This window comes from Ranitomeya imitator, chromosome 4 (assembly GCF_032444005.1).
Source record: "Ranitomeya imitator isolate aRanImi1 chromosome 4, aRanImi1.pri, whole genome shotgun sequence".
NCBI lineage: Eukaryota > Metazoa > Chordata > Amphibia > Anura > Dendrobatidae > Ranitomeya > Ranitomeya imitator.
This window is the reverse complement of record NC_091285.1, coordinates 46706541-46721861: the sequence shown is the minus strand read 5'-3', so window position 1 is coordinate 46721861 and position 15321 is coordinate 46706541. Positions and strand designations below refer to the sequence as shown.

Below are 15321 nucleotides of genomic sequence, written 5' to 3'. Positions count from 1 at the left end.
TGAGTGTTGAGGCGGAGATTGCTACAATCACCGTATGTAAGTTTTCCATATATGTAATTTTATCCTGACACTTTTAATAATGCGCACTCATATGATGGGCCACGCTTTAGTAATCTGTATGTTTATAGTAATCTGTATGTTTATTACTGTCGGGATTACAAATGTCACAATGACACTATATTAAATGAGATTCTCTCACTGTTAGTGAATATACAGTAGCTGATGTGCCTAGATGAAGCCAGCCAGGCGAAACTGATATTAATTACTAAGGATTACTTACTGCACTGTGCTAGGTAAATGCCATAGACTTGGTTATTTTCAGACAACTAACAAATCTCTGTACAGAAAATGCTCTGATCATTTATACAGTAATATATATATATATATATATATATATATATATGTGGTATTATACAAAGGAAGTTGTCTGAGAGTGAACTAATTATTTGTCAGCCATGGATTAATTAAGAATAATTAGTCATCTGACCATTATAGGCAGGACTTCAGAATGAAGCAGACGCCACATCTGAAGCCAGCGAAGACCTTCGGAGCTGTCTCCACTGGATCCATGGGGGCGCTACAGAGGTTATTATGTTTTATTCTTAATCCATAGCTTTAAAAAAGTCTGATTACCCCTTTGATTCTAAAGAGAACCTGCCAGCATGTGTGTTTTTTAATTCTTTTTTTTTTTTTTTTTTTTTTTTTTACATATGGCAGTAGTGGTTTGGCTTTATAGGTGAAAATCCTCCAATAAAAATGATACTTTATCTGTCGATAGGATGTGCAGTCATGAAAAATTATACTAAGAAGCCATGTGCGAATCTGGCTGGGAAGACACGGGAGGGTGTGGCAGTGCACTTGCCCGGGTGGGTATGGCGGTGCACTTGCCCGGGTGGGTATGGCGGTGCACTTGCCCGGGAGGGTGTGGCAGTGCACTTGCCCGGGAGGGTGTGGCAGTGCACTTGCCCGGGAGGGTGTGGCAGTGCACTTGCCCGGGAGGGTGTGGCAGTGCACTTGCCCGGGAGGGTGTGGCAGTGCACTTGCCCGGGAGGGTGTGGCAGTGCACTTGCCCGGGAGGGTGTGGCAGTGCACTTGCCCGGGAGGGTGTGGCAGTGCACTTGCCTGGGAGGGTGTGGCAGTGCACTTGCCCGGGAGGGTGTGGCAGTGCACTTGCCCGGGAGGGTGTGGCAGTGCACTTGCCCGGGAGGGTGTGGCAGTGCTCTTGCCCGGGAGGGTGTGGCAGTGCACTTGCCCGGGAGGGTGTGGCAGTGCTCTTGCCCGGGAGGGTGTGGCAGTGCTCTTGCCCGGGAGGGTGTGGCAGTGCACTTGCCCGGGGCGATCGATTAAGTTGTTAGGAGCAGTCTACTTCTAGCCTAATTTGCATTGACCTTCTTTGGCAGATTTCTCATAACTGGCACATAAAAAAATTTTTAAAAGCCTTTTTTTTTTTTTGGGAGGATGTGTAAAGACAAATAATTCCTTATCTGGATATTTTCGGAGTCCTGGCGCAAACCAAACTCTTTGTAGTTTTCTCCTCTGGTGGGGATTGAACCCAGAACTCCAGCTCTGCAGTATAGGGCCTTCGGTGCTGCCGTGCTTCACTAGACCCATAGTGTCACATGGCAGTACGACAAGTGACATGGATGAGAATGGCGTGAGTCTCGCCACACGCGGCTACATCTGTTACGATGTCATTCATTTGCAGAATAATCTGCAGTGCGAAGGCCCAGAACCGCCAGAACACATTTGTTTTTCTAATCTTGGACAATTCCTTTAAGTACTTGGCCTATACATACTATAGTGTTAGAATATTAGATCATACGAGTAATACCTGGGCTCCTAAGATGTCTCTAAACCTTTATATAGTGCTCACCCACTTCATCCTTGGCTGATGTATATGAGGCAATCATGAAAGCAGGAGAGGCTGTAGTCAATATTCCCTTCATTATAACTTGATTATCAGTATATTATTTTTATTCATAGCCCCATAATGCTGACATTTTTGTTCGATTCTAGAACCATTATTCATCTGGTAGGAATGAATTTCATGTCCGCTGGCCTCTAATGAACTAATGGCATTAAAAAGGGTAAAGCCTCAGCCGTTTCCACTGTTGCCATGGTGATTTAAGGCAAGTCTGACATGTTAGCGACATGTGACGCCTTTGTCTTCTCTCTCGCTGTTCACACCACACAGTTCCGAAGAGAACATTTAGACGAGCAGTTGGCTCCCCATTGCCTCGTTGACTCTTCACGTTCTAAACTGGAGATTAATGTCCCAACGATGGCAATTTCTGATAAGTGTTAACTTCTGAAAATATGAGGGTGATTAATGGCAGATGTCTTTTTTTTTTATTTGATCTGGGGTCTAGAGCGGTTATCTACTAAATATCTTAAAAATGTACATTTTATGGTGTTGGTAGATATCGTCATCTTGTGCCTCCTTCAGTGACCCAGTATGGTTCTTACAGCGTTGTACCATGTGTTAGAATAGTGGCTCACACTCTTTCTAAGTGTTGTCATCTTAAAGGCAAGCTATCAGAAAATGACCTATGCAAATCAGGGTTTTGTGTATGTTAATCATTTTTTTTTCACATATCACAATCTGTATTAAAAATAAAAAACCTACAACTCTTGCAGTTTTCAGACTGGCCACTGGGGCTTTTTTAGACTCTTAACTTCCTGTTTCAGGAAACAACACATGTGCATAGCGTCTGGGTCTGACCACTGTGGCTATCTGTTCTACTGAATTGTCTAATGAGCTTGAGGGGACGAAGGTCAGGTGTGATATTGCATATCGTAATTAGTGGATCCTCTGTATCAGATGTTTATGCAGGTTTTAGCCGCCATTGCAATCCTGCCTATGAAGGAGCTTTCTGAAAAGTCTAGAAAGGCAGGAGGTAGCAGTCTTAAAATAAAACTTGCCTTTTTTCCCTTTTTTTGTGTATGTTTACTTTTATTAAAAAAAAAAAAAATAAAAGGTCATGGTCTGAAAGAAAAAATAAAACACTAATGTTTTTTCAAAACTTCATGTAGCTCAATAACCTCATTCAGGCTACTTTCACACTAGCGTCGGTACGGGGCCGTTGCCATGCATCGGCCCGACATACCGACGCACGTTGTGAGATAAATGAACAGCGGGGGCAGCGGATGCAGTTTTTCAACGCATCCGCTGCCCCATTGCAATATCCGGGGAGGAGGGGGCCGAGTTCCGGCCGCGCATGCGCTGTCGGAAACAGCAGACACGTCGCACAAAAAAAGTTACATGTAACTTTTTTTGCGCCGACAGTCTGCCAAAACACAACGCATCCATCGCACGATGGATGCGACGTGTGGCCATACATCGCAATGCGTCCCTAATGCAAGTCTATGGAGGAAAAACGCATCCTACGGGCAACTTTGCAGGATGCGTTTTTTTCTCCTAAACGACGCATTGCGACGGCCGTCACACGACACTAGTGTGAAAGTAGCCTTAAATAGGTCATTTTTAACATACGGTAGCTTGCCTTTAAAGAAAACCTGTCATTGTTAGCTACCATAAATGTGTTTTTGTTCTCCTGAATCTGGCATTTTTTTTTTTTTCGTTCCAGTGTCTCCCCATTCCTGAGCTTATATCCATCATCCTTGAAAGCCAATCAATTTTTCTTCGTCAAAGGGGCGGGTTCCTCAAAAAGACTCCCAATGAGTTAACTTGGGGACTACTCTTCCTTGACCAACAAGAATAGATTGACTGACGTACATTGAAGAATGAGTTATATCCCCCCAAAAAAGTTGCAGGAGTAAAAAAAGAAAAAAAAAGCTCATCAGATTTGAGGGAACCTCAGCATTTAGACAAAAAAATTAAGGCAAGTGACGGGTCTTCTATAAAGCCTCACAGAGTCATATGTTAAGTAAAAATAAGATGCTCAAACAGATCTTGAGTTTTCCACTTGTGGCGCTTTCATGTTCTTAAGCCGCCAGGACTGTTATTGACAGCTCTACATGTATTCATGCTCCTACAGGCAAAGCTGTCATACAAGGAAACGGGACTCTCAGATCTTCTTGTAGAGTCTTAAATTCCACATCTCTCCCCAATCCTTTGCTTCACAGATTCTATATACCATAATGTAGGGTGTCTACTAAGCATGATCAAAAATATTCACACTATCCTGGTCTGGCTTCCACTGTTATACTCCGTGTCAGCTGGACTAAGTCATTGTGAGATTCCTCAGGTGGCATTCAAGTGCCGGTATCTTGGGCGCCTCTTGGAATTACCAGGCCCCCCAAATGTCATAGCGTCACCTGAGACCTAGTCATTAAAGCTCACATGACATCATAACGAGTGTCTGTGACTTCATAACGTAGCATAGGTTTAGTAATCACAATAGGCGCCTGTAGAGGTCTTTGGGCCACCAGCAGAGCATTCGCACTTCCCTAATCTGGCTTCCGCTGGTAGTTTTGAAGTGGGTATGAGGCCAGGTTTGTACGAATCTTTTTACTGGTATCTAAATTTCCTTGGTTCTTAGGCTAGGTTCACATTGCGTTAATGGGTTAACGCGAAATTGTCACAGTTAACGCCATGCAACGGATCCATTAGCGCACCCATTGACGGCAATGTGCTAACGGATCTCTAGCGCATGCCATTTTCGGCACGCGCTAGCGATGTCCCGTTAGTTTCGGACGGACCGCGGACGCTGCTTGCAGCGTCCGAGGTCCGTTCCTCGCTAGCAAAGACCGGGTGTCTGCGCTAGCGGGATCGCCAAACGCGATAGATTTTGGTACATTGCGTTAGCGCAGTCCATAGCGCTATGCGCTAAACGGACTGCCCTAACGCAATGTGAACCTAGCCTTAACAAGTTTAATTGTAGATACTAGAGATGAGTAAAATAAAATTTGCACCACCCTCTGTTGACTACGGAAGAACAAACTTCTGTTGACTACGGAAGAACAAACTTTCTCAGTTGGTGACCGAAATGTCAGCATCTTGGGCGCCTCTTACAGTTACCAAAACTCCGCAACATCATGAAGTCACGGATGCTTGGAATGATTTTGTCTGAGGCCAGTGACTAGATCTTGGGTGATGTTATGAGATGGATACCCCAAGAGGCGCTTAGTATGCCAGCATGGGGGCGCTGGGTTAGGAAGTTTTCCCTTCCTTGCCAGGCTGTCAAAGTTTTTTTTTTTTTTTACTTGTCTCGAATATCTACAGTTTCTTCTTAAAGCGTTCCACCATATGGTGTTTACTCTTTCTCCCCTACAAAAAGGTTTTGGGAGAAAAAAAATTTAATACAAGGGCTAGGACATGCCATGTTTGTTTTTTCTTTTTTTTTTTTCATAAATACACACAGAAAAGACTTTCCAGTACTTCAATATCTCATATCCCTTTCTGATACATTAGGCACTGTCTACAGGATCCGGTTTCTAACATTATTAGTCTCTTATTAAATCTGTAAAATTAAATACTTAAAATATTACAATAATATTAAGTTTCTCAATTATATTGCACATTACCGTTTTCAAAATGGGGGCGTAATTCTACCGCAGTATATTTTCCATGTCATTTCTTAATATAAAGCACAAAGCTTTGAAATGACTCCAAATGAATGCCGTAATTAGTTTTTCCCTTTTGGATCTCTCCGGATGTAGTAATTTGGAGCACAGCTCTTCAGTTAACCCCTTCATTTTCCATTTTTCCTTGTGCCATTAAAGCTTTCTAGTATCGTCAGTCTTGGCTTTTCAAATAATTATTTTCTTCTTCTTGACCTTTAATTGGAAATGTTTGACCATTATAAAGATTTGCTTTGTGGCTATGGCTTATTATAATTCATTTGATGTTCTCCCGTCATTACAGTATATAGAATAGGACACATCACTGATGAGGCTACAGCCCATTACTGTTCTCTACAACCGTGTTCTAAAGTCCTAATAATGCGTCCACATATAGACCCCACACGATCTCAGTAAGCCTCAAATTCCCAACAGAGATTTTCATGAGAAAAAGCCATGTTTTATCAGTTATTGCAATAAAAAGAGGGGTATACCACTTTTTGAAGCCCCTATAAGAATTGCTGTAGGGGAGAAGATCATATCATGGTAAAGAATTTAAAATAAATAAGGATTACCAAAAAAATTTCAAGCTTTTCTATGTTTTCTATTTGTTTTTTATGGACCCTGTTACCGTGAAAATGCAGTCCAATCTGAAGGTATCAAGTTATGGCGCAGTGGGAACAGAGTAGATTGATATATAGTTGTGTTAGAAAAGAGTCATTCTAACCCATATTTTAATCATTTAAACCTCTGTTCTTTCTGGGATTTTTGGTCCATTGAGTAGTCCTCTCTGGGATTTTTGGTCCAGTGGGCAATTTTTTCTAAGATTTTTGGTCTAGTGGGCTGTCCGCTCTGAGATTTTTGGTCTAGTGGGCGGTCTTCTCTGGGATTTTTGGTCCAGTGGGCAGTCCTCTCAGATTTTTGGTCTAGTGGGCGGTTCTCTCTGGGATTTTTAGTCTCGTGTGTGGTCCTATCAGTGACTGATGGCTTAGTTACCGTATGTTGGTATGCACTCAAAAAAACAAAACAAACACTTATGGGACCGCCCCCTGGATGGAAAATCCCATGAAGAGCCTAGGTTGAAATGATGAAGACACAGATTATACTGAATCCTTTCTTGCAAAACTATGTATCCATGTATGCTGCTCCCCCTTCTTTAGCACATGATAGCTGCAGATTGGACAGCATTTTCATAGTGAAAGGTTCCCTTTAAATACAGATTGCTGCTTAAGTTTATCTGCTTTGCTCTTGTACTTGTTGTACAATTTTTTTAAGATTTCTGCCAACCCAGTAAAACTGGTGATCATCCATTACGGGAAGAAGCGATTGCAGGGAAAATGTAGTGCTACATGGTGCCCTTGCTTAGTCCTTCTTTTTCAAGTGGCTCTTTGTGAGTGAAAAATCTTCCCTCTATGATGCCACGTGCACTGATGAGGCATACAGATGCTGTCCTTTTGGTGAAACGTTTTACATTGCACAATTACCGATGGCTATCAGCTGTAACAATGGATTGCAAAGGCTCTTGTAGATGGTTTCCACTTAGTGCTGATCCAGGAACTTAAGTTTTTTAAAGTTGTTCCCCAAATAATCTGATACTCAGGTTACCGACCCTGCTTTGCTCCCTTTCTGAAACTTCCTGGGTCCTTCATTGGAATCTGAACTTCCTGCTCAATCTGGATAAACGTATGACCTCTGCAGCCAATCATTGCAAATTGCGTCTTCATAGAAGAAGAGGACTAGAACTCTAGTGCCGACTATTTGATGCAGCTATTCGAAAAGTCAATATCGACCCTTTAATTAACCTTGCCACACGACTTGGGATAGAAGCGTGTTTCATGGTGTTGCCCCTCCTCAGTGCAAGGCATGAGATCTGAGTTGGCTGTATGAAAGGCCTCTAACTGGTGTATAAGACGTGACATGCGGAAGTAAGGAGACTTATAGGCCATGCATAGAAATCTTCTTCTTATAATCCAGGAATATACTTATATAAAGTTATGGTCGATATTTAGGATGCGATGGGTGCCCTTTAAAGACTAGCCCTGTAATCCTCTCCATTGTCACATTTTTAGGATTTAATGGGCAGCTAATAGTGGACTGACATTTCCTTGCAGAAATATTCAATTTTTCCTACCTGTGGTTTATATACAAAGCTGCCTTGAAACCACACATTCAACAGTCATCCTGTTCATTATCTTGGTCAATTTAGTCCATCAGCAACTGGAGCATTCCTAATTTCCACTCTCATTACAACATGAAGCCTAATCAGGGATGCGCTGTGTCTTCTGTCCCGATTTTGGTTCTCAAGTCGATTTTTTTTTTTCTTTTTACCTCTCAGCATCTTTTAATCTTTTTTCCTCTGTTGTATAATTGCTATTGTTTTATTTGTAACACGTTTTGAGATTATTGAATGGTCTTCTATTCGACCGGGATCTGAAGGAATTAAATTCATAATTAATTGACCTATACGACACTGTTCATACCTCCAATGTGAGAGGAGGAAATCTCTTGGTGAACCGCTGACACTCACCCTGGGGATGTTAGTAGAGGAATGATTATCTGAGAGATACAGGTCACACACCAGCGATCCCATAGTCTGTGTGCCACTATATATAGAGCAACAAGAGCATTTATTCCTGCTTGCAGTCATACAATCTTCACACATGTCATGTACACTTCCTTTCCCCAAGGCAGCTGCTCCTTGGAGGGAATCTAACAGCTACTGTAGATTATAACCAGCGCTCGTCGCACGTAGGAACCCTCTATAGATGTGGGTGAGAATGATTCTTTAGCAAAGTATTGGTTTTATGATGAGGGATAAGGATGTACCGTACAACTCTTTAGATCTACCCTACATGATTGCTGCTATCAGATTCCATAGCAAAAACCTGCTGACAGATTCTCTTTATTACTTGCTATGCAACTAATTTGGCTTAAGAGCGCATGTGGAGTACATAAATGTGCTTATTTGCTGCGATGTCAATGTTTCGATAGTTGTGAAGTGCATACAATTGCAGGAAACGGCAGAGATCTGTGGATAATTATCTCCGGTTTTTGGGGTGGCATTGTCAAAGTATGACCACTGTTCCATGTACATAAGGGACTGGCTATTGGCGGGGTTCCAGGAACTCCAGAGATTGGCAATTTATGTTGTGAATAGGTTCATCTAGTTCTGACTTCCTGGACAGTCTGACCAAACAGTCTTCACTGCTGTGCCCCGCATCCGAGCTGCCTCTTGCACTTTCAGATTGAATGGAAGATGTTCTGCAGCAGGCGGCAGTGGCCACTACCCATCGAATGGAACTGCACAATGCAGTGGCGTTCAATACATTTTCTTCTGGAATCCGCAAGTGATTATAACAGCTGATCGGTGGGGGATGGATGCTAGCCATCCACCGATCTGAAATTAATGACCTGTCCCAAGGATAGGTCAGGAATCTCTCTTATAAATTGGCAAGTCCGATAAGATAAAATTCATGTAAGACACTGATTTAGAAAGTCAGACCGGTGGGTAGAGAGGATCAGTGGCTGCTAGAACTCCGTTTTCCAGGAGAACGTATCTAAGATTGTCTAGAAGTCGTCTTTGGCACGTGATCAGTTTCTGAATGTTATCAGGACCTGCGGCTTGAGCTACGTGAGCGACTTTGTCTACAGAATCATCCAATAGAAGGGAAATGGTCACACCGCTCCTCTTTTTCTCATCTTGGCCTTCAGCAGGTTGACATGTTCCATGCAGCAGGTATGCCAACAACTTCTCCCATAAAGCCTAACAATCACCATATAGGGCTAGCCCAAGGCTGGACCATTCTTGCATTGGAAGACGCCGCCCAACTTCCGAGACTGCAAACTTAAACTAACTTATTGATGGGTATAAATGAAACATTTAGCTCCGCTTGAGACCCAACCTTCTAATCTGACCACAGCCCATGAACAAGGACCATGTGAAACTCCCCTAAGGCTTACGAAATAGCCCATCAAAAAAGCTTTGATTTAAGATTGTTTATTATTTATTAATTTCAGGCTTTTATTCCTTCACAGCATATTGAAGAGTTTCCCAAATGCATGGGTGGAATTTTACCTTTTTACATGTTTGTATGTGTAACAGGAGAAAAGTATTTTCCCAGGTGCTAACAAATTGTGTAAATTTGTTATTTTTTTTTTTTTTATGTACTTGCATTGAGAGAATACACTGTAAATTCTACGGGTCAGTAACTTGTATAACAATTGTCATCACCTCCACGGGCATTGTAAATATGGCGCAGGACAATATGGGGCATCTGGGCAAACCTTTTTCTGTATTATTTCCATCTTATTACCCGTTCCGGACTCTCTTAGAAGGACTGAGCTCCTGGACTGAAAGTAAAGCTGTTTACATAAGAAAGAGAGATTCCGTTCTGGGTCACAAGGTTCCATTAAATCCATGTCAGTGCTGTGGCTAAGTCTGTTAGCGTGCCGGAATTTCAGCTTCTCTTTCTAAAGGTTGGAAATAAGTGGGGAATCTGCCATTGTCATGGTCTGGCACGCAGAGCCTACCTTTTTTTCTGTTCTAAATTTAGAAAAAATAACTTTTGTGTTGCCAATAAAATTTTGGGACTGTAATTACACATAAAACAAGGATATTAACGGACTGTTGTGCTTGCAAAATAAATTCTTCTATTTTATGGTCTGAAAAATATCCATTGGAATGCATGTTCCCATTCTGATTCCATGATGTCACTGGCTTGTGTATGTGATTAACGCTTTACTGTATACCTTGCGTAACTTGATGGACTAGCTTCCTCGTTTCTTATTGTAATAACTTTAATTACCATGTTGGCGATTTCTATTCGGTATGTGTGCTATGTCAGTTTCTATGTACCTCTGGTAGAAGTATAAACCCCTAATTTTGTGCTTTTTCTTTTTCTTTGACCATTTTTTTTTAAACCTTAAAATTGATCACTTTATATAAAAAAAGTTTAAAAAAGTGGTGTAAAACAAAAAGTGGAATAAAAAAACGACTTACCTCTTCTTCCAGCTGGGTCAGCACAGATGTCATTGTGGTTCTACTAGTCTGTTTACAAATGGCCAATGTGAGATCATTGGGAGCCAATTAGTGCCCATAGCGGTCACATGACATATTTTACTCAAATTTACCATTCAACAGTGCGCTATGGTTCATTAGTCACATTCTGGCTGCTTGTAAATAATGTGTGTGTATTTTACAATATATCTCCCTTTTAACCCCATTCCAGTGTTTTTTATTTTATTTCACTTTCTGCTAATACCAATAGTGTATGCACACTGCATGCAGTAAAATACTCACTAGTCACCCTTTTCCAGCACCGGTCCTGTCCTGCATCATGTGACGGCAGCTCTGATTTGCTGGTTCACAGCGCAGACTCTTAATTGATGTCTGTCTGTCTAGAAGACCCTCATTCGGAGTCTCATAGATTTCATTGAGAAAGTGACATCCAGTTACATGGAAGACGCTGGGATGATCCGGCTAGTTACAACTATAATAAAATATGATCCTGGTCCAGGGTGGTGCTAGAAACGGCAGAAAACAGCAATGAGCAAGTATTTTATTCTATGCTCTGTACATATATTACTGATAGCTAATGGTGAGTGACCATAAAAAAAGCCTAAAACTTTGGAGTTGACCAATTGGGAAAATAACCCTATATCATGTTGAGCTACAGTAAGGAAGAATCCCTAAGACCAAGATGAGTTGAACGGGTATTGCCCGATGGTCTTGAGTATTGAGTTTATTCCCCTTTATTTCAAAACTCTGGAGTGGTGCTTTAATGATAAAATGCTTAAGGCTATGTGCACGCATAGGAAAAAGAGGTGCAGAATTTTCTGCACAAAATCCGCATCTCCTGGCAGAATCCGCAGCCACGGATTTGCCGCGGTTTTTATGCAGATTTTATGCGGAATTGCTGCGGATTTTGTGCGGATTTTCTGCAGATTTTGCCACTGCGGATTTTTCTGCAGCAATTCCGCACTGATTTTTCCGCATCGTCTGCACATTAACTAGCATTGTACTGTACATCACAGTGCGGTTCTGCAGCGTTTCTGCACGGTAAAATCCGCTGCGGATCTGCAGCAAATCCGCATCGTGTGCACATACTTTGTCACCACTAGAGGGAGCTTAGGTGTTGGTATAGTTTAACTCAGATCAAACTGTATGCAGAAGGCTCCCCCTAGTGGTGGCTGCATGCTACCAGAATTTTTCCTTTTAGCTGTGTCGATCCGCCTGGGGGTCGGAATTCTGTATTAGAAAGACTGCTAAAATGATTAATTGACGAAATTCGACACTCGAGTAATGAACACCAAAATGTAAATGCCCATGTGTTACTTGGTGAGTCACTTTTAATTAAGACCCCCATACACACGATACTACAGTGGACCTATATCATCGGGATTGCTGAGTATTGGGACCCTCGACTCTTCCCCCGACAGATGATTTGACCTCTTGAATTACCAATAGCTAATCCTTTTGTTCTTTGGGAGTTCTGCCGTGCTGTATGGGGAAATCAGGGAGGATAGCGTCGATCATTGTGCATGGGTGCTTTTATTCTGAGGATCTATATAATCGCAATAATTAATGCGTTCATTTTTTATATCAAATGCTCTTAAAAAAAAAAAAGTAATTTGCATAGTGCAGATTGTACCTTCGGATTCTAAATCTGAAGCCTCTTGAATATAGGACATTCTGAATTTGCATGAACGTAACCATTTGTTTATGTTCCTTTCATGAGTCACATTAACGAGCCATTATTATTCTAAAAACGGCATGGAAATGAAGTTCTTTTCCGAACAGTCTGCTGAATAGAGCGCGGTCGAGAATTCTGATTTTTGTAATCTCTAATTTGTAATTGCAGTGGTGTTTTTCAGGCACAGAGATGGTTACGCACCGCAGATAAGTCCCTTCTCTTTCCTCTGTACTGTTCAGTGTAGCAGCGCGTTTCAGGCCCCTGTGGCAGGGAATGGATTTAAAGTGTGGTTTCACATACTTGGTCCAATAAATCTCTTTGAACAAATTGCCCTGACTTTGCCATTTTCATCCTGATCACATACTTCATCATCAAAGCCCCCAGGAGCCCTCAAATAAAAATTGATGCACATACAGTCACTTATGAGTGAATTTTCTAGCAACGACATAATATCTCAGCCCTGATCACGACAACTTTGCAGATGATTAACAAAGCAGCGTGTAATGAAGAAAACATAGCGGGTTCTTCTGTTTTCGCACTACCCTTTTATGACTGATACTGATAATGACATTGACAAATGAAAATTCATATCTCTCCTCCTGCAGGGAAATCTGATAGATGCGGTGTAAATCTACCTGTTACTCCTTTTCGTTTTGGTCTTTACTGAACTCCCAGCTTTTCTCCAATCCACGTAGAGAGAGATAAGCGCAATATTTTATAGATAACCACACCGAGTCTGATATTAAAGAATTTTTTACACATCTGCGGGCAGATGAATTAATGTTAACGTTTTATTCACCAGTCTTCTCGAAGAGTTAGACGCGCCAAATTAATTTACCACGCACCAGCGTAAGAAATGTACTCGAGGACTAGACTGGTGGGCATTTCCGTTGTGGTTACCACATTTTTCGGCATAAATTATGATGAATTTGATGATCTTGCTCAAACACTCCCACATCACACAGTTTTCAAGAATTTTCCACAGCTGGTGTGAAAATACCAAGTCCCAAACTTTTTGGCAATGCATACCATTTTACACCAGACTTCTGATGCAAAGTCTTTGATTAAGCCCCTAAATGCCCTTAGGTGGGTCCTCTCGATTGGTGGTCTCGCTTGCTTGATTAGTGGGCTCGCTTGATTAGTGGGCTCTTCTTAAGACCACCATACACATTAGACCAATGTTTACTGGACCCGCCCATATCGATGGGCTCAGATGGCGGTCTAATATGTAAGGTGGAGCCGGTGGACTGGTCAGGAGAGAGGTTTATTGCGCCTATCTGATTTAGGGCTGCCAATGTCATCGTTCTCCCTGACATATCCCGCTGGCCGATACGTCAGTTGGTGGTTTTCTCATAGACTGCACAGGAGCCAAGCAAGCGCTCCTGTGAATAGGAGAGTTGTCTGAGATGGCTCTTGACCGCAGCATCGGTGAGCTGTTGGACATCTAAATGTGTATGGCCAACCTTGCATGTTAACCAAAGGTGAGTCTTGGCGTGATCTACCCTTACTTTGTGTGTATATATTCATATATATCTATAAAGTCAAGGCTGTCTCGCTTTTCTTTAAGGTTTGGTTGCACGCTGTCTACAAAAGTCTAGGAACTAGCATAAACATTAAATTGAGTGTATCTGATAAATGGGCGATTTTTGATTTTTCTTATCCAGTTCATGGCCATGGATTGGCAAAAATGGAGGTTAGGGCTCATTCACATGTCTGTAACTTTTATTTGCAAAGGATGATTAAAGTTGGCGGTTTCTCGGCGTTCTATCAGTCAGTGGGAAACTGAAAAACTGAAAGCACACAAGGATGACATCTGAGTGCTTTCCTCTTAGTGTTTTTTTTTTTATCGCTGTCCCATAAACTTGCATTGGTGAGTTTGATCCCATTTTTTACTCAAATTTCAACATGTCTCCATGATTTTGTTCGGATGACTCAGATCAATGCAATCTGCAGTATAAACACGTTTTCTATCCAGGTAAAATGAGAAAAACTAGCGTCTGACTGAGCCCTTAATTTTTTGCATATATCAAGCAACAATTACTTGTAATGGAAGGAACGTACTTCAAGGCAAAATTTACCGATCATCTTGGCTTATTGTTATATCTTTTCTACAGCACCTCCCACGTTGGGTAACATGATCTGATACATACAGGTTGAACTGTTTCTTTGGAGAGATGTTTTCCATCCCAAAAAATGTCAACAAGGTTTTGAGAATAAGGCTATGCGCCCACGTTGCAGAATCTAAGCAGAATTTTCCTCATCAAAACCGTACACCCTTGCCAGGAAATCAGTTTGCGTTTTTCTCGCTTTTTTTGCGTGTTTTTCTTGCGGTTTTTCATGCGTCCCAATACAATTCTATAGCGGCAAAATCGCCACAATTCCACAAAATTAATGAGCATGCTGCGTTTTTTTCCGCGATGCCTTTCCGTTGCAAAAAAAAAAGGCAGCATGGGCACAACAATTGCGGAATGCCATTAAAAATAATGGGATGCATTTTGTAGACCTTTTTTTTTTTTTTTTTTTTTTTAAGTGTTTGCGCAGCGGAAAAACGCGGAAAAAAACTCTTTAAAAAATTGCCTTATGACAAAACTGGTATGTGTAAATAGACCTTAACAAGAATGTTGTTTTGGATGTGTCTCCTACTATCGCTTCACTTTCAGGCCTGGGCAAGCCATCTGTAAGTGTCCAGCTGCCAAATGTGACCACCTTTTGTGCATTGTCCTCTACGACTTCTTCCTGCCATTGTCACACTTCATGTTCATACTGAGGAGACCTGACCTATGAGGAGTTTCCAATCCACTACCTTATTGTGAGATTTTTATTGGCATCGACAAATGCCAGTAAATTCAGTGACCGGCTGCCTTTTATGGGGCTACTGAGTTACTAGAATGGTGGAAACCCTACCAATATTCCAACTAAAAAAAATAAAAAAAAAGTATGGAGAAGTTGGAACTTAAAAAAACAAAGTCAATGAAGCATGTTCCATTTCAGTCTACGATCATCTCATTGTTCTCTTTTTGAAAGACACAACGTTAAGATGTTAATCATGAGCCTTGATCTAGATTGACTCCCTTGTTTGGGATTTATCTACCGTTGGCTGCTTTTC

The 15321-nt window shown here is 41.6% G+C and overlaps 1 protein-coding gene across 11 annotated transcripts in view; it reads left to right on the top strand.

Annotated features, from left to right (window-relative positions):
* The window catches only part of PCDH1 (protocadherin 1), a 236433-nt gene that overhangs the window by 140168 nt on the left and 80944 nt on the right, over positions 1–15321 (top strand). For 6 of the 11 annotated variants that reach the window (XM_069763619.1, XM_069763616.1, XM_069763620.1 and 3 more), the window contains exon 4: positions 496–585. The exons of the other annotated variants lie outside the window; for them this stretch is intronic. In XM_069763619.1, coding sequence (XP_069619720.1) covers positions 496–585 — 90 coding nt within the window. The remainder of the gene's footprint in view (positions 1–495; positions 586–15321) is intronic. 11 annotated transcript variants of the gene reach the window in all.